A 26053-nucleotide genomic window follows, 5' to 3' on the forward strand; every position below is an offset into this window, starting at 1 on the left:
CACGGCATTTGAGTATTTAAGCACTGAAATAGAACAGAAACGAGCAGATAAGAAGATATTTGATTTTTAATGTAAATCAACCCCTCCTGAAGAAGAAGCCCCGAAGCTAATTCCCCGTGTGTCCAGGATTACGCTCATGTCATTCTTGTTTGCGGAACAAGTCCACTGCCAGAATTACACCTTGTGTTTCCATGTGCTGTGGTTGTCATACATGCTTCATCCATGCAAGGCAGAGGAGAAGGAGGATGATGAAGAAGAGGATGAGGGCCTGCAAATGAAGCCAGACTGTGATGTGTGTCCTGTGGGGTGCAGGGTGAGGGGGTCTCCTTGCAGTGAGAGATAGCACTGAAGCAGTCAATCCAATGGGCTCAAGGAGATTAGTGCAAAGGGTTAGAGGGTCGCAGGGGTAGAAGGGGATTTTGGGGCCGAGGACAAAGACAGGAGAGGAGGAGTCACAGTGGAAGGGGAAAGGGAGTGAAGGAAAGGGGAGGCGAGGTGGGGGGTTGATGAATCAGCTCTCTTTTGTTGTGCAAATGTTACTAGCGACTGTTACGACCAAAGAGGCTTGTGATTGGTGGGCTGGTTTAAATTGTAAGGTGCATTTCAGGCTGATGGCTGTTGCTGCCAGACTTTGACCTGTCACTAAGGGAGGAGTGGGAGGGAAACCCTGGCTGAGACAGACAACAGGGGGAAGGGAGTACAGTTTTTGAAGATGGAGATCACAGAGAATAAATGCTGAAGACACATTTCAGATGTGTTTCAAATGTTTAGTGTGACTGCATCTTTTATCTCAACTCAGATGATAATTTTGTATTTGTGCAGGTAGGAATTACTTTGAGTGCAATCAACGGTCAGAGCCATTGGCATCTGTGTACTTCATGGTCACCTGCCATACTTGTACATTACTCACCATTTGTCCAAATGTAATCTTAAAATAGCTATTTAATGATTCAAAAAGGAGCAAGAGCATTTATAAAATCAGAAATGTGGTTGAAACTTCAGTGGAGGATGTGACTCAATGCCATTTTTCAAAATAAAACTGCGGGAAAGGATGACTGTGGATTAAAACAAAAATAATTACAATGTGAAGTTAACAACCAATTAAAAGGAAGAAAATAAGGTATTGTCACAATAAAGTCACCAGCTTATAGAGGTTTATGTCAGTGTTCTTTAATTTGGATAACACAATAATGTAATAGTCTGTTTCTCTTTTGTTTTTGTCCCTAAATTTGAATGGACGGACAGTGAATGAGTAATCCATCTCTTTGGTCTCTTGTAGAAAAGTAGTCCGATCTGAAATCCATCCCAGGTTTTCTCAAACCCACTGGTCCCAAACCAGTAGTAGTCATTTGAAAAGGCACGGTGCTTGATACAGTGGTGGGTACTTGCCCACACCAGTGAAGTTGTTGGGACATTCTCTCTCCTTGAAACCACACTGCTGGGACTATCCCTGACTTTTATAACATTTGTGCCCTGCGTCATGAACGTTGGGAGCCTGAAGGACTACCGTTCTGGTGAAAGTGGCAAGATTTTGTGAGGAAGCTGACAACGTGGTCTCTGAAACTAAAGTATCAGAAGTACTGTAAGTAAACCTGTGATACTTGATTTGATGCATTGGCATTTTGTTTATTCACAAGGTGCATTTTCCTTACTTAACAAAACTGTTTCCTGGAAGTTAACTGCACTTTTCTGACTATGGGAAATCTGCACACAGCTGTCACTTTAAATGTACTGTTGGTAGGATACTGTATACAGTATCCAAGCAGATGTGCACCTGTTAAACCCGTGTGCCCGTACACAGGCTGTACACAAGACATTTCACAAGACAATCAATCTATATTGCACCACTCCAGGTAAGCCACATGCAATCGGGTTCAAAACACTTTTTTATTCATGGTTCATTTTGACAACCACAAATTGCCTGAGCTAATGTGATCACTGAAATATTTTTGTCATGTAAGCTACTTTGGCTTGTTTGCTACTCGTATCAATTCATCTGTGTGATTGATAAAGCATTTTCAGCTGCATGCGTTTCACATTTTGGTGCTCCTTCCCATTGCGCTTTAACAGCAGAGGTTTGTAGCAGGGCAGCAGAACAAAGGCCTTTATTACTCTCAGCCGGTAGCCATCCCAGAGAGAAAGAGATGGGGCACTCCCCCGTCCGAGAGCAGAGTCCTTGGGGATTTTTTGATTTGATTTGACTTGTTGTGTGTAGCTGCCCGGGTGTGAGAGACAAAGAGATTTTTAAAGAGACCGCAAGCTGATGTGACGCTCACTGAAAAGCACCACAAAAAATACAAAGGTAACTCTCCAATGTGTGCACCTTATGATAAACCTTACAGTGTTGTCAGCATCTCATACAAGGAGTGTCTTTGTCAGGCACAGTTGGTAAAGCTTATATGTAAATTGATATAGGTATAAAGGCCTAATGTCCGAACTCAGTCCCTTTTTATGAGCAGTCCATTTTTTTTCTCCAAATGAGGCAGATATTGGATTTTACCTGCGGTCACAATGAACAAGTAGCTTTTCCATCACACACCCACGTGTGTGTGTGTGTGTGTGTGTGTGTGTGTGTGTGTCGTAAAGTGACTCCCTTGTTATTATGTGACTCGAAGTATTGTGAACAGTGTATCGGCCTGCAGGTGTAGGGTTGTAGGAGTGGGAACATGATTCTTTGTGGGTGCTGTGATCCCTCATGAATAATTTGAAGTTTTTTGGTGGAAAAGGAAAGGAGGAGTTACTGAGAGGTGAAAACTTTTGTGAAATGAACCACATTGTGTGTGTGATTAATACAAGTGTGTGTCTCGGTAAAAGAGAGAAATATAGAACCCAGCAATGAACAAGCTGTCACGTTGTGCTACTGCATGTCAGAAGCCAATCACAGACGTGCTCATGTCCATTTACAAACGCTGAAATGGGATGGGAATGGCAAGCTGATGTATTTTCAACTCAGCAGTCTCCCCAGCAAAAAAATTAACAGTCCTCTCTTGTCAATGAGGACATTAAGCAGACGGTTATAGTGTAAAACCTGACCGTAAAAGTAAAGGATAGGAACAGGAGGGAAAGGTGAGGGGGTTTCTGCTTGAAATCTGAGATCTGAGGGTTTGACTCATGACCTTAACCATCCCTGAATTTCACAGTAAAGCAAGACGACCCCACCACACACACACGTTCTCCCACACACACGTGCACAGAGCAGCACACATGTAAGTTAAAATAAGATTGAGCTCTTAAAGTTTTCAATACATGCCCGTACTCTTGATATTCTGGCTCTGGAGATGGGATTTTCACCTAAAGAAGATGGATGTTTACAAATGGTATAGATCAATAGCATATTTCGGATTAAATTAATAATTTCTGGATGTCAGAGAAAAGATTTTGAACCTTAATGATCCTCTTCACTAAAACATTTTATGTTAGGTGCTTCATATTTAAAACGTAAATGCTCTCGTGATAATTAAATATAAAATCCAGACAGTACATCAGTTAGGACACTTTGCACTTTTGCAGAGGAGATTCCTCAGTTTGCGCCTTTCTTTTTTTTTTTTACGGCTCCATAATGTTAATACAGCGTCTGTTGATAACCTCAGATAGCCTCACTGCCCCTCTGTAACAACTCTGACCCCTCAGTAACCTCACTGCCTCAAGGGTCGCTCTGTTTCCTTATCAGGTCAAAGGCTCACTGAAGCAGCACAGGCCGGACCGTTTAGATGTTACAACTTCCTCCTTCCTCCTAGCCTGGTAAAAACACATCATAGCTGTTTTGTAGGACTGAAAACACAATATGTATCTGCAACAATTTAGATAACTGTTTATCAATCAATTCTTATTATCAATCAACTTATCAAAAATGTTCCTTTTCTAGCTTGTCAAATGTGAGGATTTGCAGCTTTCTTGTAATTAAATAATAAATGTAAAATGTAAATAAAAACAAGCTATTTCAGAATGTCACTGTGGAATTTTCGCTATATTCAGATATTTAAGTGAACAAACAATAAATAGATGAATTAAAAACAATAATCTAAAAATGAATCAACAATAAAACATTGGTTTAATCGGTCAGTTGCAGCCTGAGAGTTTTAAACCTAATGAAATTCCATGTAGATTATCTTGAAAATGAAGTAAAAATGTGACCTTTGAAGTATAAAGATATTATACAGATAGTTTGTGATGCACCACACAGTACAGATATGACAGGCTGCCTGTGACTCTGAGTCTATCTTGTTATATATGAAAAAGACAGTGTCTGACCCCGCTAACCCCTTACACATGAAGCAGAAACTTTATTTTAAAAGAAGATAGATCTCTGAAGTTTGTTACAATGTATTATTACATGAATGAATAATGCTTTCTTGTCCCCTATACCTTATACTTCTATATATCAATGAGTTATTGAGTTAGGGAGCACACGGGTTGTTGTGGAAACCATCTGTCTAGCCATCATCATACCAAGAGTGTTTGCTCTCTTTTCTGATAACTGCCTAACAAGCAATTACAAGCTACTCATTGACTCTATAGAAAGGCAAGGTGGTTTACTGGCTGAATGCCATTAGGATCTTCATCCTCCCAGTTGACTTGTAGTGAAGGTTGATATAAAGGAGCAACATTACTGTGTTGGATTTAAGCCTGTACTTGTGCTTTACAGAAAGGCATAACCACAGACAGTTACAGATTAAAAACAAAATTCTAATTATGGTTAATAATCGCTGGCATTTATGGCAGCTGGTTCACATAAAATAGAACCACCATTGTATATCTCATTATTCATGTCTAAATAGAGTGCTCTTTGGCATGTGTCAATATGGGGTGACAGATGCTGCTGTTTTTGTGCCTGTGTGTCACAAGAGGGCCCTTGTTACATAATATCCATATATGAGGGGTGATTTGTGCCATGCCACATGTGCCATAAATACTAAACAGCCCCTTTTCAAAAGAATTATGGTTTATTTATTTATTTATTTATTTATTACAATGTGGGTCGTATGTTCATAGTTCTGGCCATAATAACACGGAGACATTGCTACAATGAAGGCCCATAAAGCAAAGAAAATGAGCCGTCAGGCAAAATTATGACTAAAGTTAGACAAAGAAATGTTCTTTAATAAAAATGCATAAGTACTGGACATCTCATCCATGTAGGGCTGGGCAATATATTGAATCAATATGATTAATCCATAGCTGTATTTTTTTGAGTGTGCTTAATGATTTGTTGATGAGTTCTTTTTATTATTGCTACTCAACTGCACGTGAAGATCTAAAACATTTGGTCATTAAATTGAAAATGGTCCACAATCTTGAGTCAAATTTTTGGCCCTACATGTCGTTATTATTTTTGCACTATTTTTGCTTCTATTTTAATACAATATTTTTACTTGCTGTGACAAATATGGCCTGCTCTCAAATGTTATATTTGAAAGACTAGACTAGACAATATTAACCCATGGGCTAGGGTGCAATATATACCGCCAATGGTTATTCAGCTATCTCCTGCATTAGCGCTGCATCTTCCACAGCCTGTATATAGCCTACAGGCATATGGATTGCTATCCTGTCAGTTGTGTGATTTTCATGCAGGACAGACAGGAAAAGTAGCATACTAAAATGCTGCTTCCTACCTGTTTTAGATTGTATTACTACTGTTTGATTTAAATATCTACTACAACAAAACTTTTTTTTAACTCGGGGGCATCCTCGACCTACTTCCTGCCAGGGCCTGAGATAGAATGGCTCATCAGGCAGTCTGGCAGCGAAACATTTATTTGAAGCTGCTTTCTCTCCCAGTAGCCTGATAGACTAAGAGCAGGCTGTATTCCCCTGATGTTTGGGCCCTCCTATAGATGAGAAGGCTGCTAGTGTTACACACAGTCAGAAGAATGGAGTCATTTTACTTACTCACTTTACATGCACTGACACACACTTAGTTTGTACTGGTTTGATTTATAAATCATATGCGTTTTTTTTATTCATTAACCTGTTACTATTATTAAAAGGAATAGTTTGACATTTTGGCAAATATGCTTATTCACTTTCTTGCCTAAAGTTAGGTGACAAGATCAATACCCCTCTGTCTATATGGTTAATATGAAGCTAAAGCCAGGTTAGCTTAGACTGCATGGAAACAGGGGGAAACGGCTAGCTTGTCTCTATCCAAAGGTAACAGATCCACCTACCAGCACCTCTTAAGCTCACTAATGTACCATTATTTGTTGTTCGCTTAATCTGTAAAAGAAACGGCCTCCGCTGGTTCGCTGGCAATCTCACAAAAACCACAAGACTCCAGGCAGTCACTGCTGTCGGCCAAGAAATAGTCCGGCACATAACACTTCCGTTTAAACAAAAGAGAATGAATGTGTTAATTAGTGAACTTTTGGGGTGCTGGTAGATGGATTTTGTTACCTTATGACAGAGCCAGGTTCTTCCCCTCATGTCCACTATGCTAAGCTGAACTAACGAACTGCTGGCTGTGTAGCGTCATATTTAATGGACAAACATAAGAGTGGTAACAATCTTCCCAGGTTACGCTTGGCAAAAAAGCCAATTAGTGCATTCCCCAAAATGTTGAACTATTCCTTTAATTTGGTAGTGGGATGCTTTGCTTTCACTGGTCAATACAAGCCCAGTATGCAAATATGTAGTAATTGTCTTTGGTTCAATTCGATTATTTCCATTTCTCACTTATGTTTGTGACGGTACCACAAAAATACGAATGACCAATGTAAAATGGATAAGATGTTAGAGCATTATAGACACTTTAAGATATCTGCTCATATTTGCTGTGTAACTTCGTGCAGCATTTGTAACTAACTTGCACATTCTGGTAACTTCTTGCAATGTGACTTCAGCGTTTGTGGTTGATTCATAATCTAGCTGTATCACCACCTGACATGCTATTGAAGCTGCTCAAACAGTGTCTCCAGTCATCCACCTCTGCTCGGCTCCTATCTCTAATTTAGACTCTGTTATGAAAACAAATGGTAATTTAGAAACATTGTTCTGTAATTAAGCAGTAAACCACAAGGGGCCGCTCTGCAGTGAGTTCAGAGCAGCTCAGAGGCCCTGCAGGCACAAGGCAAAGCAGAGTTTAAATGACTATAAAGAAAAGCAGAGCTCAGATGATTTTCTGTGCTTATAACATGAAGGTCTGCTTTTCTTTAAGTAGTACTTTCCCTATTGCTTTTTTCTCCAAGGCAAGGCAGCTTTATTTGTATAGCACATTTCAGCAACAGGGCAATTCAAAGTGCTTTACATAAAACATTAAAGAGCAGTTAAAAAACGATAAAAAAAAATATAAAAGCAGATAAAATACGAGATTTTAGACTGCTAGTATGGTACAATATATAAGCCGTTGCTCTATACAATCCCACGGTATCCTTGCCGTTCCCAGAACGGGCCGGTCCCACCGGTCTTACTCTCTTTATATGCTTATATAGATTGTCATACAGTTTCAACAATGCAACTTCAGTATAAGAAATAAACAATTCTTTAAAGAAAGGCAACATCAAAAAGAAAAGTCTTCAGCCTTGATTTAAAAGAACTGAGAGTTGCGGCGGACCTGCAGTTTTCTGGGAGTTTGTTCCAGATATGTGGAGCATAAAAACTAAAGGCTGCTTCCCCCTGTTTAGTTCTGACTCTGGGGACAGACAGCAGACGTGTCCCAGACGACCTGAGAGGTCTGGGTGGTTCATATTGTATGTCTTGTTGTATAAGTGAATCTTTTTGCTTTATTTTAGTTCTGTTAACCTTTTTTTGACTTCTTGGAATGTCCTGCACCAACCAGAGTACAGGTTAATATTGAATCGCTTATAATACAACATTACTGATGATGAAAAGATGAATAGAATAGACTAATTGTCATTGTGCAGTAGAACCATACAATGAAATGTGCTTGTGCAGCCTCTAAAACACACTCACACAATAAATAAAATAAGAAAAATATATAAAACATTATCAAGGCATTCAATATTGCACTGAGTCACATTGCATAGAATCCCTATCTATGGCTGGGGGGTGGGGGGCATGATTGTTCAGTTCTGTGATGGCCCTGGGGATAAAACTGTTCTGCAGCCTGGATGCTTACATTATTGAAAGGAACAGATATTAAGCATTGATCATCTAATCTAGAACTATAGTAAAAGAGCAGATATTTATTGCACTATAAAAATAAACTGCTAAAATACGTTTGTGAGAACGCAGCCAACATGGTTCTCCATGTTGGCTGCGTTCTCACACACTGATTCACCACGACATGGGTGTCGTATTACAGTAACAGAATGAGTGGGTCTTTGTCCATATGGTCTGCCATAAACACCACAGACATTACAGGCTTCTGTGTTTTCAAAGTGAGCGGGTGGCAGGGTCACAGGAAGGTACTTTCACCTCAAAGATACTTAACCTGTGAGCTCTACTTGTTCTACCAGACAGTCATCGCTCCACGGGTCAGCCGGCACCAGACGCCAATAACTGTCCCAGAGGCTCCGAGCCTTTCAGGACCGTGTGTGTGTGTGTGTGTGTGTGTGTGTGTGTGTGTGTGTGTGAGATCACAGAAAAGACAGATGAGCAACAGGTGGGGAAACACTAAGCAGTGAAACTGCCAGTAGGAGAGGTAGGAATGTAAAGTAATCAGGAGGAAGTGGTGGAAAATTGGGAATCAGGAATAATGGTGAGGAGAAACAGAAGGAAGATGAATGAGAACACGTGGAGAGATTTAAAAATTCAAATGAGCAAAAAAAGGTGAACAACGGGAACTGGAGGGATGGAAAATGGTAGGATGACAATTTAGTAAATATCAAAGAATGTTTTCATGGTAGAGATATAGAGACAGCATTTCATGATCACAACAACAATAATAATAAAAAAAAAAGTAGAGATCCGAACAACATATAGGCTACTACATTTGTCTTGAATTGCAGGGTATAGCAAGTTCTGTCAATATTCAGTCTTAGTATAATATCACAAAACAAGCTACCAGAGAATAATTCATGAAAATTGAATTTGAAATACTAACCCAGAAAAATCTCCAACTTTTTGCCTTTCCTCCATATATTTCCTCCTCTATCTCTTATACTGTATCATTCCTGCCGTAAACCAGATTTCTTCTTTTAAACTGCATCTTGTGCTGTTTGTCTTGAGATTTGGGAGCATAAGTTTATTATTATTATTATTATTATTATTATTATTAAGATTATTTGAATACCTGCAAAATGTTTGGACAACAGTTAAATTTAGGACTGCAACTAATGATTATTTTCATTTTCAATGAATCTGTCGACAACCTTTTAATGAATCGATCAGTTGTTTGGTTTATAAAATGTCAGAAAAATGTGAATCAGTGTTTCCCAAAGCCCAAGATGATATCCTCAAATATCCACAACTCAAATATATTCAGTTTACTGTCATAGAGGAGTGAATAACTAGAAAATACTCACATTTAGGAAGCTGGAAACACAGAATTTGAACTTTTATTTCTTGAAATTTACTCAAATCGATTATCTAAATAGTTGGCGATTAATTTAATAGTTGACAACTAATCGATAAATCATCGCAGCTCTAGTTATATTCTCTTCTCTTCTCTTTGATAGGCCATCCAATTGTTCATCCTCCTGCGTCCCTCCTCATCTCACCATGAGCTCCTGGGTAGTGAACAGGAAAGGAGAGCCACAGTACCGCCGCCACTTCCTGACAGACAACAGCACCTTTCATGGTAAATAACACACACACACACACACACACACACAGATTAATGAACAGAATATAGTATCCATTCTCTTTGATAACTGCATGTCATCGGAATGAACAGCAGAGGGAGACTCGTCTCCACTACTGTGCCTCAAACACTCATGCTTTTATATCGCAGACAGCACAGCCAAGATTTAGTCTTGTGACATCAATATTATTACTATTTATTTAAACACACCCTGCTGCAAGCCAATAAATCATTGTCTGGCATGAATAAAAAACTATCCACAGAACTTTATTCAGTGTAAATACAAAACATGTACTAGCAGGCTACATCACCTGACATATTGCAATACATTTCTCTTCATGGATGATTTATACATAGAAGTCATACAGTGAAAAGTTCAAGTAAGAAAAGAGAAACCAACATGTCCAAGGGGATGTACGTACTGTTCTTCTGCTTAATATCTGCATGCATCAACTTGAGTACCCTGACATATATATGCATACTGGTTAATGTTATATTACTTATGATTTAACGAATCACAGCAAATAGTGCATTTTTCAATCTCCTCAAAGCCGAAATGAGTCCAGACATCAATTTGATTGATGATTTATGAGTTTTAAGGCGCTCAGGCTGCACACTGATAGATCCGCCAGACAAATCCATAACAAATCTCTGATCTCTGTCTGCCTCTGTGGCTGTCACACCTACAGCAGACAGACCACTTAAAGCCTCGCCTTGACTTACTATAGCCAGCGTCCACATCCTACCCCTGCAGACTGTGTGCTACACACTGAGTGTGTACTTTCTATTTGTCAGCGAACTGTAGTAGCTATCAGGCTTGACTGCTTCAGTACTCTGTTGTGCATGATGGATTAACCCGATTGATGCAGAGATGCAAGTTTCTCCAAGCCAGAGTTGACTTTTCTGAATTTGTGGTTAATTAAATGAAAATGAATAGCTAATACATTTTCATATAGTCCTATTAAAGTGAGCTTGCACCACCGCTCCACCCCCTCCAATCCATTTCTTACAAGCTAACATATTCTGCTAACATATTCTGGCGCCTATAGAGTTAATATGTTTAAGCTGCCTGAGGAGAAACAGAACAAATAGTCTGTGGATGAATTGTGTGTTGTATCTTCACCAAACGTCAACTCCTGTTGAACTCTGTCTGTATTCATCCCATCATGCCCCAACAGTTTGTCCTTTTAGTCAGAACCATTTTGAAACGTATGACTCTCTCATCTTTCCCTGTTTTTTTCCCCCCCACATGACTTTGCTTCACTCTGCCTCTATCCTTTTCTTCTTGGTGTTTCCAGTCTTTTGTATGGTGGATGATGGTTTTTGTTTGGCCATGGTACATAAATCAGTGTGAAAAGGGAGTTCGAAGGGAGGGGGACTGTCTGTGATCAGGCAGGTGTGGGTGAAAAGCTGTTTATAACGTAAATCAAAGTGAGCAATCACTGGAAAGCAGCATGTACTTGTTAATACACAGCATATTATTCAATGTGCGCACGCGCACACACACACACACACACACACACACACACACACACACGTTTGTTTCACTATCTTTATGGGGACCCATCATTGACATAATGCATTCCCTAGCCCCTTACCCTAACCTTAACCATCACAACTAAATGCCTAACCTTAACCCTTACCCTAACCCTAACCATAACCTAATTCTAACCCTAATCCTAAAACCAAATCTTAATCCTCAAACAGCCCTTTTAACCTTGTGGGGTCCAGCATTTTGGCCCCACAAGGCTGTGCAGACCCCACAAGTATACTGTATTCCCCGGGTTTTGGACCCCACGAATATAGTAAAACAAGCACACAAACACACACAGAATGAAAAAGCTATACCTACTAATGAATGTTTACACAGAGCTCTCAGTCGTATGTTTCCTGCCGCGTCTCTGAGGAAGCATTCATATACTGTAGCTAAAACGAGAGACACACAGCAATGGTGACTGTTTTTTCCCCCTAAGAATATTCACCAAGGAATAGCTGACTAAAAAAACAAAAGCCTGTTACACGAGTTAAGTTTGGTGGGGAATTCAAACTGTCGCCAAACAGCTGAACCAGACTGTCGACCAAAGCTGTTGGAATGCCCAAAATGCCCAACTCTGGCGATTAAGCCACTGCTCTCACTCACTCTTGCTTTTTAACAACGGTCCAACGAGCTTGTGAGTAATCGGCTTATCGTTTTGCCTCTGTGTTGCGCCTGGTGAGAGGAGAGGAGAGGATGTGCGCGCAGCGGCTGTGGATGCGAGAGGTTTGATGGTTTGTGAATTCACTCCGCAGACTGCAGGGAGGCAGATGCGGAGGCGCAGTTTGTTTATGGGCTCGTTTTTTTTTTTTGGGGACAAAATCAGCATGGCGCGTTTTATGTAAACGTCTAATTATCATGGAGAAGTGGACTAGTCAGGCATGTTTTGATGTTTTTTCGAACCGCTACAATTAGGAAATAAAAATGATGTCCAAAACGCATGGAGGGACCTTATGAGACCAACAACACCAGTCCTAAATGGCAGAACTTGAAGTTTGCAGAAATCTCAGTTTGGAGAAGGGTAAGTGATAGGTTTCAAGCTTTTCCCCCCGGATTAGTTGTTTCATCTTTCAGTCTCCTACGGAGAGGAATAGCTATACTCTGTGTGGCGAGCGCATTCCTTTGGATGACTAGACTATATTGCAAGCAGGCTAAAGCCCATGCGTAATTTCTCCATTGCGCTTGTTTTTTGTGGAGACGTTTCATCGCCCATCGCCACGCTGCTACAAACACTTTAGAAAGGAATCTTAATTGACGAGTGTCAATTTGCATGAAGGATTTATTGTGCAATAATGAGTGTTTATCGACATTTTGGGTATAAAACGTCATAAGTATATGATATCACTCAGTTGATTTGTTGTTCATTGACATTTTATGCGAATTTATAAAGCTCTTGATGAAGAGCAGCAGTGGAGCAGCGGGACACTGTCCCTGGTGCTGAAAATGCCCCTTTGTTCTTGTCACTAGGGGGCAGAAAAGCCTCTGAATTTTGACAGGACTTGCTCTTCCCTCAGTCCATAAAGCAGCACATAGGTGTGGATGTGCCACATCCTTTACAATCCTGCATCCTCCGCACTGTTCACAAAAATAACCATCCCTGAGATGTTTATAGGTTCTGTCACTGCAGCGCCTCCGTGTGAAGATGCCACTGACAGACCGCATAGCATTACCACATGCCACAGCTCAGTAACCAAGGTGGATTGTATTGTTGTTGGCATCATCAGAGACTGGAGCCCCTTGAAACCCAGGCAGGGCATTGATCCCCCACACTGTGACAGAGCTTTGGGTCGAGCTTTGATGACAAAATTGATGTCCCAATAGTCCCCGGCTATTAGCGCGACCCTTTTGCTCTCTCTTAAGCTGTCAAAAATGACTGTGCATCCCTGGCACTTAGAAAGCAGGATGTGTCAAGTTGTCAGTCTTCGCCCCTGCAGCGCCTGTTTTCTATTTTATCTATGTGAGCATTGGGGAGTGAGAGGAAGGCCCCTGTTATCTTCAATGTCCAAGAGGGCTACCTCCTCATTCATTTTGTCAACACTTGTGCTAAGAAGAGTTGCATGGCACCATGAGTCCTTGCTGAGAGAGAAAGAGAGGAGAAAATTATGGAGGGAGACAGGTTTGGAGGCACACGCATGGTTGCTAATCTCCTTCACATGGAGGAAATGATTTTTCCATGGAAAATATGTTTTTCCTCATGTGTCTCTCCTGTACTTATGATGATGAATCTCAGCATGCCGCACCGTTTGTCTCTGCCTCTTCCTTTCTGTCGCTCCAGGGCAGAAAAACAGCTAAGAGAAACCAAGGGAGAAACACACTCTCATCCTTTCAGCTCTTCTCCTCTTTTTATTTATACAATCTCTTGTTATTTTCACTCTCCTCTCCTAAATAGTTTATTGGTACTGACAGAAATGTGTCTGAGTATTAAAAACCGTAATGTACCAAAAAGGCATCAAATGTCTGATCAAATAGTTCTTGATTTAAATCAAAATCTCATGTCAAATTTAGGCAAATTCCTTGAAGTAGGTCTAAATATGATAGTACCAACTTTTTTGAACCAATAGCTCTCCTCTCTTCTCCTCAGGGTATTGTACCTCAATTAGAGATGCACCAATTACAATTTTCTAGGCCGATTCCGATTTTCTTTGCGTTAGGCCAGCCGATACCGATTTTAGCCGATTCCGATTTCATTTTTTCCATCCACTTTACAGCACACACAAATATTTATTTTCTATCTTTTCTTTAATAGAACATTTTGCACAGAACATAGAACATTTTTTGAACAGATAATGGATCACTATAAAATAGAACTATATAAATTACTCCTGCTGTGGGAAATTCACACCCATCTAAAGTGCAATGTTAGAACCATTTCCTTCTTTTCACATCCAATATCCAACTAAAAAAAATGTGATTTTGGTTTTTGGTGTCGTCCCTCCACGCCGTACTTTTTCCTTGCAGGTGTTGCATATTGCAAACTTGTTATCTTCTGCACACACGCTGAAGAATTCCCAGACAGCTGACATGTTGCAGGTTAATTCACGAGGTTCCCTACATGTGCGAGAATAGCGCGGACACGCGCTTCACACCGCTAGCGGGTACGCGCGACACACGGCGGAAAAGTTGAGAGAAAGGAAAAAGAGACTGCGCTGTCGCGTCCGTGTGTGCGTCCGTCCTTGAGAACTGTAACTCGTATAAGTTATGTTGTCAGTTAATTGTAGCATTGACTGGCATGAAATCGGCATATGTCAGACTGACCTGCCGGTCGCCGGTCATGGCCAAGCACGTGAAAACCGGCCAATTCCGGTCACCGGCCGATCTATCGGTGCATCTCTAACATCAATACTATTTTGGTCCCGACTGAAATGTGTTGCTTTTACTATTAAAAACTGTCAAGTGCCAAAAGTTAGTGTTGGACATCTGATCAGGTACTTCCTGATTAAAATATTGTCTTGCCAATTCTAGAATCTTTTATGTAGGCTCTAAGTAAGGAGTAATGTTTTGATAGTGGTACTAATACTCAGGCTGTCAAACTACACACAGTCCTACCTCTCCTCTCCTTCCCATACTTTCACATGTTTAGCAAAACTATGTGTCCCATTCAATATTGTCCATCAACTAGCTTCACATCTCTGATATCAGGGAGCCACCAACATCCATCTTTGTATTTTCCACTTGATCCTGAAGCACTATGATTTGAATTTAGCCTACATAGAATTTCACTGACAATGAGTTACTGTGTCAGCCTGCATGTGGACTTAGCCGCTGGCACGTCACATTTGTTAAAATGTGCACTTGCATAAAGCACATGGGGTGGGATTGTGAAACGTCAGCTTCTAAAACCTACTGGGAGGCTATCCTCTGTGTAAAGTTGCTCTACCTGTGTCACGGCGAGAAATGGGAAGCAAATTATCCATAACAACTGGCTTTTATTTTACTTGCTTTCATCCCCTCAGCAGTTAATAAGCTACCCAGAAGCTCAGTCCACTTAGCTATGTAGCCAACACTTTTAGGCTTGTCCTGCGTCAGCTACAGGAGCTTCTCTCCAACATTTGAAGCAGTTGAGATCAGACAGTTTGCATGGCAGTCTGGTTTTGCTGCCAAATATACGGTATCTCTATCTACTCACAGTCATCTAGCCTGGCTTAGGGAGGAAGAAAGAAGAAGCTTAAACATTGCAGGAACATCAATACACACACACACACAGGCTTTAGTTTCCTCTTTTGATGTTAGTGCTGAACTACTCCACTCGGGGAGCCCCCTGTAGCATCTTTGGTGAATGCATTATCATGCTGCAGTTGTCATGTATTCATTTTCATTCCGGTGCCGCTCTACACTCTGCACCTGGGGGGGGGGACCTAGGAACCCATTTGTAGCATTGCCGGTTTGAGCGCTGCCTTGAGCGCTCTTAATTAGGCCGATGTGTGTGTGTGTGTGTGTGTCCTCTTTTGACCCATCATTTCCCTAGGTTTCCTAACCTTTTTATGTTGCTAATAAGAGGGTACACCAAAATATTTTTGACTTTTTCCTTCCAGGTTTTTTGCATTTGCTTTAAAAGGTATTTACATTTGAATATGTCCCCCCCCCCCCCAGGTATGAAAAGTTTAGACTCACTTGCATTATGCTGCTGTAGAATGTGAAGCGTTGAAGTACTGCAGGTAGGTAGGAATTACAAGGTAAACATAAAATCCAAACCCTGAAAACCACATTTTGAGTCTGTCTCTCAAAATGAACAAGCTATGCGGTTCTTTACTAAATGCTCACATCAGCATGCTAACATGCTTACAATGATAATGCTAGCATGTTGATTTTTAGCAGGCAGCTATCATTTCCACCATGTTAGTTTAGCATGTTACCATGCTAACATTTGCTAATTAGCAACAGTAACAGAAAGTATAGCTGAGGCTAATGGGAATCACATTAGTTTTTCAGATATATTTGGTCGAGGTATTGGACAAAATGAAATTCTGATCAGATGACTGAGCTACATGAAAAGTCAGGAGATTGAAGTTAATCTAACTAAAATAGAATACTACTAGAGAGTAGCTCTTTCTGTCCGTCTGTCTGTCCGTCCGTGTCTGCCTGTCTTACTATTTTTCCGACAACTGTTCATCCGATCGACTTCACACTTAGTGGGTGTATTGCTGAGGACGTGCAGTGTTGAGTTTGAGCTTTTGCGATCTATGGGACATATTTATTAACAGTTTTATGTACACACAGTGTAGTGTATTGAGAAAGGACCCCTATTAACTGTTACACCACGACATGCTGGGTACAGCTTGCTCTCTGTCACTCCTTACAGTCATAGACTGTATATAATACTAGGCTACAGTACATTCCAGAAAAGAGAGAGAGAGCAGATATGTTGCATTGTAGCAAACTTAAACATTTCAAACATCAGCAATGTAACTTTTGGAATGATTTCCTTTTGTTCCTGGAAATAGCCTGGTCCCAAATAGCTCGCTGTTAGCAAATGAAGCAATCTACCATTGCTAGAGGACGCAACTATTTCATGGCAGGTGTATTGCTCAGGACCCAAGGAAGTGCAATGTGAAGTTGTTTGTATGAGTGGGTGTAGAGAAAGCTGCAAGCTTCCAAGTGACCTCTTGTGGTTGTGTGAATGAAGACTGTTGTCTCTCAAGAGAAAAGGCAGCAGTAAAGTAATGTTTAAGAACTCCAAAACCTCTTAATGGGGACGTTGGGTGGTTAGATGTACAGATTTCGTATTCCACCCAATGTTGAAGTTAGTTTCTTTTAACTATGGCCGTGATTGTTCCCGAGCCTCAAACAAGTAGTTTTAATTGCCTAACCATAACCAAACATGAAGAGCGGTGCATGAATTAATTTTGTTGTGGTAATTTTTAGCGGTCTGGAAGATACTGACAAACAATGTCATGCCAATAGGGGTGCCAGATCAGAAAATGCTCAAATGAATCATGTATGTTGGATGGCGATTATAGGATCCTTTTATGAGCACTGTTATGTGTCAAAGTTATCATCATTCTGATTAATTAACATAACATGAAATATTTCTGTATTTCTGCTCTTGAAATGGCTGGGTCCTTACCTTAACCCTAACCCTTCGAGTATGGGGATTTCACCAATCAGTTTGACATTTTGAATCACAGTTGTTGGGTTGTTTGTCTATGTTTCCAATTTGTGAACATGCACTCTCTATGTTTTTTTCATTAAACAAAAAAATAGCCAGTAAATGACACTGTGGCTTCGTGTTTAGCTCCACTCCTCTCTGTGTGCAGTCTGTTATCTCTGCATTCATGCAGGGTTTTTTTCTGTATTTCCTTTCAATGACACACATCAGGTGGATTAGAGACTCCAGCGGTCCCACTGGTATGAGTGTCTGTCTATCTGTGTTAGCCTTGAATGACAACTAATTCAGGCTGGCCCTCTACCTTCAATGCATGCGGACAATGGCTCCAGGCCAGAACAGAAACAAGCAAGAAGACAAAATGAGTAAATGTCACTTCCTTATTTGTTCATTATGTATGATGAATGCTTGAATGAATATGACCACCCAGTAGTCACTGGCCATCAGACTGGTGGAGCAGGTGATGGGAGTTTTGTTTTGCCAAGGCTCAAGCCCAGTACTGTCACAAATGTGCTACCAACTTTTGTCCTTCCATGGAGGAGCCTAATTTCCCCGCACATTCATACCAAAGTCATCAAGCTGAAGCTGTGCGCCTGACTAATTTAATTTCAGTAACTGTTGAATGTCCTGAGAGGAATAATGAAACATGGACGGGATGACGTAACCCCAAATTCATGAAGAAGAAATGAGAGAGAAGAGATTAGTTGAGGTGTCATTTTGCGATTATCATCTGCTGCAGTGATATTAAAAATCCTGCTGCCTGCTTAACTACTCTGAAAACAATCATTTTTTTCTAGTTTGATAAATTTTTCTGACATTATCAAATTTACTAATTTAAAAAAAATGAAATTAACTATAGAATTTGACATTTGTTAAATTCAACACAATTACCTACAATGCAGAGGCAGTAGACAGACTGTAATAATGTTTATTACTGAAAGGTTGCACAATGAACATCCCCAGAAAAATAGCCCCATGTATCCACCTGTTGATTGTACAGTATATCCCTCCCACTGGTAATATATTCAGTTCTTCCATGTTGTGTTGCGCCCAACTGTGCCTGGTTGCCAAAATTACTAAATTTGATGGTCACGTCGATTTGTGTTTGCCCCTGGAGATTTTGCTTGCATTTGCTTTTGTGCCCTATTTTAGGACAATAGAGCTCCATGGGTTTCCCATTAAAGTCAAATCATGTTCTTAGTTTATGTGGTATTGTATTGCTCCTAAAGAATGGTGTCTCCCTGATATGCTGATCTAGTATGAAAATGTCAGTACACATAGTGGAACGTGGGCGAAGAGGATTTCACCCTTAGGAGGGAAAAGCCTTATCCTTGAAATCCAGACCCAAATCCGAAAGCAAATTCAAATTGTGTTCTCGCGAGAACTATGGATTTCCAGGGTAGAAAAGCCGGTGTGAAATGTAGTACAAGATGGACAGATGTGCTGTTGGTGACTCTTCCTGTAGCATACACACAGACACCCCACCCCCCACCCCCATGTCATCCCATTAAATCATACTTTTACTAATGGATTTTCATAAATGTTATGTCATCGTTCTTATCCTCATATTCCTCTAGTTGACCCTTGATGAACCCAGCAATATGCAGAGACAAACATCTGCTGCACTCTCCACTTTCCTCCCTTACTCTTCATAATCGCTCCGTAAACAATACAAAAATTACTGGAGCTGTTAAATGCTGAATCTAAGTTTGAGCATCAGTGTTGCATGTTGGCAGCCTCACTGACACAGCGCCACGTCTTCTGAGAGACCTGCAAACATCAAAGAGAGGCGGATGGGAAGAGCAGGAAGTGGGAGTGGAGAACAGATGACCAGGAGAAAGGTGGAAACGTGTGTGTGTGTGTTTTCAGAGAGGAGACTGTCAGTTGAAGGTGTCGCCACAGATCACGGGACGGTACAGAGGAGGATGAACAGGAGTTTTGGTGTGCTTGCTTGCTTGTTTTGGAGCGTGGAGGCTTTCTGTCTGAAGCCGGTCTATCAAATCTGATGTGAGAAATAGCAAACGAGTTTTAGCTACAGGTGGAGTGTGTTGCAAACTGGGACTGAGCAAAGGAGGACTCCTACTGGCTCCTTATTTTCTCCAGAGAAAATGGAGGAAATTAGTCTTGGTCCCAATGCATTATCTACTCATAAAGTACGATCCACCTTTTTTTATGGTTCTGCTGAAAAATCAGCTGTGTTAACTGTCGCGACTCTCCTGGCGCGTAACGTCTACCATATTGGTGGCACCGTGGCTGTCCCACAGAAATGCAGGCTTACACAAATTGGTAAGTGAGTGTGTGTGTGTGTGTGTGTGTGTGTGTGTGTGTGTGTGACCCATTAAAACCTAAGTTTTTCCATTGTATCTTCCACTTAAATTGATAGATCTTGTGTAAAGCCTCTCGTCCTCGTTGTTTTTCTTACTGCAGGTTGTCTTTCACAGACTAAATGTTTGTGTGTGTGTGGACAAACATATTGCATATTAAACATATTGCTTCCTGGTGCTATTTATAGCCCAGGAAAAGAGCAGGAGCTCATGTTTATGTATCAGAATATCCCCAGGATGATCAAACTGCTCATTTTCTGCTATCATAACTTTTAACCTGTATAGCTTGTCTTAATGAGATGTTGCTCATTACATGCTCCATTTTTTTTTGTTTTGTTTTAAGATTTATTTTTTGTGGGGCTTTTCCGCTTTTAATGGATAGGACGGCTAATTGAGAAAGGGGAGAGAGAGGGGGAAGACACGTACGAAATCATCACAGGTCGGATTTGAAACCTGGACCTCTGCGTCGAGGCATAAACCTCTGTTTATGTGCGCCTGCTCTACCTGTGTAGATTACTGTGCATTTTACCGCTCATCATAGCAATAATTATGTGTAAATGTCATTCAGTTTTTGTTCTGTGGACAGTCAGTTAACCAAAACTGAATCACATCTTGAACAATTTCAGCACACAAAACAAACCTTCAGGTCATGGGAGCTAACACAGCAATGAGTGAAGAATTACGACGGCGTGCCTCCATTCAGTTTTATTTAGGTTTGATTGCTGTTCCTGTGCTTGTTGTGGGACTGTACTGTACTGACTTGGGTAGTTCGGGTGGCAGTGCCTTATGTCACATGAATAGTGCATGAAGGATCAGGCAGATGCTGCTGAATATGAATGTATGTAAATATGAATCATTTATAATAAACCTTTGGACTGGATCTTTGGTCCATTTGAGTCATCACCCTCTGACCAAATCTTAACAAGAGATCTCTCGCGGAGCTGATCAAGAATTTAAATATTATCCCTAACTGAAACTAAACTCCTAGCAGTGAGGCTAAAGGGATGGCTAAAATGAATATCTCATAATGTTGAGATTAAAAATGACAGTTAAGATTGGAAATGATGAATGGAAACTGCTGCGGATGCTGTTTTTCACTCTCCTGGCGTGAGGACAGGCTTTGTTCATCAGGTTATCACAGAGGCTTCTCTATCACCTACCCCATTAAAATACGTTTGAATTGCCTGGGCCTCTTTGGTAAGACAAAGCTTTGATCTGCTTTCTCCGCTCTGTGCTGACAGAGATGATGTTTTTTTTACACATGCACACATACATGCACATAAAGACAAACACACAAGTGAATACACACCCACAGACTCGTTTTGGACTCGTTTTTTTGGGAGCCAAAAAGTAGATGTCGCACAAAGAAAAAAAGATGCTTCACATATTTTTTATTTATTTTTTATTCACCTACCTAGCTGAAAATCACATTTGTATATACTTTGGTGGAGTTTGTCTTCTGTGAGGTTGCATGGAGAGAACTGGCAAAGCACAGATACTATGGCCGTAGATAGCAAAGCATTAAGATTAATAACCTGCATACAAATGCCAGGTGGGGTTAAGAAGACGCATAACTATTTTTTGTTTTAGATGTCCAACAAGATACTGGAATTGCAAGTTGGAATAAAACTGTAAATTAAAATCCTCGCGCTCGGATGGTTTGAGCATTAATGCTTGTAGGAAAACGAGACAAGAGACGGGAGTGCAGATGTGAAGGGCACTGATCCTTTGATTCGGTTGTCAGAGCTCTTTTAAGAGCCACTTACATTAGTTCTCATCTTTGATTACGAGGCAGCTCCCCTCTCCTGGGCAGATCTTAAACCTGCTTCCTCTTCTCCTTGTGTCTCTTGCCTCTCAATCTTCAGCTATAACTAGGTTTGAGGTTTGACTCTTTATGGTCCTTATCATTGCTGATGGAGAGTTAAGTGACTAGAGAGTGCCTGCAGAAATGTCAAGGAGTAATTGGGTTGGATAGACGACAGGAGTAGAAAAAAAAATAAAACGGAGGCAGAGTATTATTCTTTTAAGTTGTGTTTCAATACAAAATAACAGACAATGAATTGATACCTGTACATGTCAGTCCTCCTATTTCTGGAGAGTTGCCTCATGTTGGCTGTTGAGCTGGATGGAAAAAAAAAGCAGACGTCTGTATTCCCTTTTAGCTTTTTCTTGTGAAATATATCTGACTGCCTCTCGGAGAAACACTCTTACATATTTATACTTCAGGGGAATTGCAGGAGAATGGGCATGTACTCTCTAGTGATGGGGAATAGTGTTTATTCACTTTAGGCCTGATTTATGATGTTACATAACTAAGTACTGGAGAAGTGTTGCTGGAAACTTGTCTAGTCTGAGTCATGGATTTTGAGCCTGAAACCGTGTGAGATCAAATATCCCAGAAGAACATGCCTGCTCACTGGAGCAGAGACTGCAGATGTGATCAATACTACAATAAACCCACATTGGACAGTGACCTCCATTGAATTATGTTGTTAATGAAGCTGTGAATTTCAGAAGTGGCTTTGTGAAATAAATAATGCAAAATGGCCAATTTTCTTGTTTCTGATTAAATCTTTTCCCCGAGTCTCTCTTTGTCTTCAGTGCCCCATTATTTTCTGCAGCTCTGCTGTACTTGCATTATGAGCAGATAGGAGATTGTATTGATTCTTGATTCATGATCAACAAATCTGTATGATAAAAGGACAAAAACTTAAATCTGGAGATTATATACAGTAAATATATTTCCTTGACCATGAGCTGATGTGTCACTGGATGCCCAGTTGAGACTTGTCTTGGTAAAGCCATTATCGAAGTCTGTTAGAGGAAAGATCCCGAGTTTACCGTTTTATTTACATGGCTACTTGTTTCTCTTCCCACGTACTCCAATGTGTTATCAACTGTGTGGCCATTAGTGCATTCATGATGCATTTGTCATGCACCTTGGGAGAAAACACAGGCTCAGGGCCAGGTGCTTATGCTTGTGTGTGTCTGCTACCGTCCCTGGAGGTAGCATCTACGACTCCAAGAAGTCATCTATTTTTGTTAGGTATATTTTTTTGTTGTATATTTTGTTCTCAAATATCAAGAACATTTGTGTCATTGCTAAGCCTATCCTCAGGACAGAGAGTCTGTTAACAAGTACTATGCTCAGCGTGTGTTCTGTTAAGTATGCTTGAATATGTGTTCCATGAGATCCATGAGAGGTTTGACTTTACTTGTCTTTGAAGATAATCACCCATGTCCTCTCAAAAAATGCATTTTAATAGTTTTGTGTATACGTGCATGTGCTCTTCGTGAGTCAAGAAGATCACAAATGTCCTACAACTTTCGAACATTTCAAGTTCTTTTTCTCGTATTTTTGTAAAATAACATCTGTGATTATAATACATTTAGTTAGATACTTAGTTAGTCAGATACATGTGTAACATCTTAACCAGGAATTTCTGAAAAACATGATATGCAAATTGTGTCAATAGTCGGTATCATCGGTGTGGTTTGATTTGTTCAGATTCTCTTTGGGAACTGCTGTAAATGTATGAATGTGGTCTTTGCTGCAGAGTTTATTTTCTTTATTGATCTAAAACACTGTAAATGTGCAATGGGAATCTTGAACACAGCTACATGATGATAGGGTAGATATATTGGGTTTAAGATTGGAGTTTTGGTAGATTATGGTACCAGTTAATGTTAAGGTGAAAGGCTTGTAGTCGACAAATGTGTTCACACACAAACTATGGTGTTTCTTTTCATTCTTCCTGCTGTCTTAAACTGCGTGTTGTAAAAGATTCATCACATTAAGGGATTCAAATTCAAAGAACTGTGTAATTCCTTGTAGTACTTACCTACCTTTTTGGCAATTTGGGATTGCACCCATTGAGTTTTCAACAACTATCTTAAACCTCCCTTGCTCATACAAGTAGAATCTGTCCTTGACAAGCATCCAACCAACTGAAGTGTCCTTAAGAAAGCCCCTTTACTCTTAGCAGCTCCAGAGGGGAGGCTGTAAAGCTGCAGCTCTATTGAAGCACTTTTTTTGTAATTACTATGTTAGCTACAGTATATATTTGATGGTACTTTACTCCGTTGTTGTAGTGCATTTTATCCATTGTGACTGGAAACAATTTGATTAGATAAAAATGGATAACCGTGGCTTTTATCAGACTTAACCTCATCCATTTAAAATTAATTAAGTGCCCCTAATATTTTGTACAGTGGTATGAGGTAGTTTACTCTTCAACTATATGTGTTTCAATTCCTTCTCTGCAGTCAGGAGTTAAACCAAACTGATGTTTAAGAGAGAGGAAAGGGAGTCTTGTGTCTCTGTGCACGTTAAAAATATGGATGCAGCCACACATAGTAAAATATAGTCCTGAGTCTGTGGCCACACACCTGAATACTTTACAGCCAAGGCTCTATAGAGTGAATTGTATTAATTAAATATTTCTTCATATGATAATTTTTACAATGTTGTTTTTTTTAAGCTCTTTATTTAAAGACAAATGATGGGCTATACGTGTGTGTAAACACTGATGCATGTAAACATATTGTAGACATTGCAAGATGCATGAAAACACGTGCTACAGTACATTCACACATATGCATAGCCGCACGCACGCACGCACACTCCACTAATGAGGATGGGAATTCCACAGTCTCTCTGCTGTCATCCCCATCTGTATCCCTGTCACCAGCTTTCACAAAAAGTAAAAAGTTTTGTCTTTTATCCTTTCTCGATGCTGGACAGTGCCAGGCAGCACTCAAACACAAAGTCACTTTTCACATCATTTCAGTCCCTCTGTTCTGCTCTTCAGACTACTCCACCGTTATTTTCCTTCTTCTGTTCGTTACAAGTGTCTCTATTCCTTTGCATCCTGTACATATATGCTAGAAATCGAGTTTTTCTCTTCCTAGAATATGATGACAACAATGCATTGCAAGAACAGGTTAGCTGTTGAAGCACCGGTTTGCAGTCAGCATGTGGGTGCGTCGGTGTTGAAGTTGATGGGGCAGAGACGTTTAGAATCACCGCAGTATTTAAAACAGCCATGATGCAATAGCAACTGGTACCAACACCTTGCTACCTGTTTAAAGGGTGAATTTACCCAAACTACAAAAATAACATAGATTGCCTCACTTATGGTATCGAGCCACGTAGATAGTTTTGAATTACATGCAACTATTCTGATATTTGTTCGTTTAAAGAGCAACATTTCATTTAAAAAAAACGGTGTCCTAGTTAATCTGGATAATCTACAAACCTCCACTGGACAGATTTAATTGTGACTAGTTTCTTCTGAAGATATAGTTCCAATGCAAACTGTTAGTAGTGCTAGTAGCAAGGATACTGATTCTGGAAATAATATATATAATTTGTCATGTTTCAATGCAAACTAAATTGCATTCACCTTGTTGTACAGATGAAGAGACAGATATCTCAAAACCAAAACCAAGTATGTTTTGTTTGTTGTTTCATTTTTGTTAAATGTCATTTGAGTGAAGCGATATTTTAAATCCTCACTAAAAAATTAAACTTTAATGGAGTCGTAGCTTCCACCTGCCTCAGCATGATGTGTAGATTTCTTCTTTTTGAACCGCCTACAGGCCTTCTGTGAAACTTAGAACAGAGAGACACACATTAGCTCCGTCTCTCTCTATGAGATCTCTCTTTCTTCTTTCTCTCTGTTGCCTTCGGCAGCAAGTCGGTGGGAAACAGAAAAGCAGCCCTGTATGTTCAGACAGTAGCATCTCTGTTGCAGTTTGGACTCTGACCCACATCAGCTGCTGGCTGCTCTGCTAATTGTGTGACACTGTGACACTTTGCCTTACTTCTTCCTGAGAAAAGTAAAGCCAGACACCTGGTCCCTTTGTGTCTTAATATAGTGCTCCATTGACCCCAGTGTTTGTGTGTTCTCTTCTGCAGTGGAGCGATGCATGGGTGTGATGCAGTCCGGGACACAGATGGTAAAGATAAAGGCAGGATCCAAAGGGCTGGTGAGGCTCTTCTACCTGGATGATCATCGCTCCTGCATTCGCTGGAAGCCCTCACGCAAGAGTGAGAAGGCCAAGAGTGAGTATGCATGGGTACACACACACACACACACACACACACACACACACATACATGCACAGTGTTGAGTTTGAAAGATGTGGGTCTAACCATAGACTGTATAAAATAGGGTCTAGCAAAAGACTGTATGGAGTTGCATCATACAGGGCTCTAGAGTGCGACCAAAATTTGTAAGGGTGCGACTAAGATTTTTCCTAGGTCGCACCGGTGCACCTAACGTCCTCGCATCCGCTGCCTCTCCACTAACAAAGCGATGTCGTTTATATCGATAGTTTAATGTTGCGTTACATGTCCCATTTCTTCTGTAAAGCCGTGCCTGTGT

General features: G+C 40.4%; 1 protein-coding gene across 1 annotated transcript in view; it reads left to right on the forward strand.

Annotated features, from left to right (window-relative positions):
* The first annotated feature begins 9621 nt into the window (after window positions 1–9621).
* The window catches only part of plch1 (phospholipase C, eta 1), a 54137-nt gene continuing 37705 nt past the window's right edge, over window positions 9622–26053 (forward strand). Inside the window, exons 1-2 of the mRNA XM_078243438.1 lie at window positions 9622–9700; window positions 25585–25731. Coding sequence (XP_078099564.1) covers window positions 9622–9700; window positions 25585–25731 — 226 coding nt within the window. The remainder of the gene's footprint in view (window positions 9701–25584; window positions 25732–26053) is intronic.

Source organism: Sander vitreus, chromosome 3, assembly GCF_031162955.1.
Source record: "Sander vitreus isolate 19-12246 chromosome 3, sanVit1, whole genome shotgun sequence".
In the NCBI taxonomy this organism is placed as follows: Eukaryota; Metazoa; Chordata; class Actinopteri; order Perciformes; family Percidae; genus Sander; species Sander vitreus.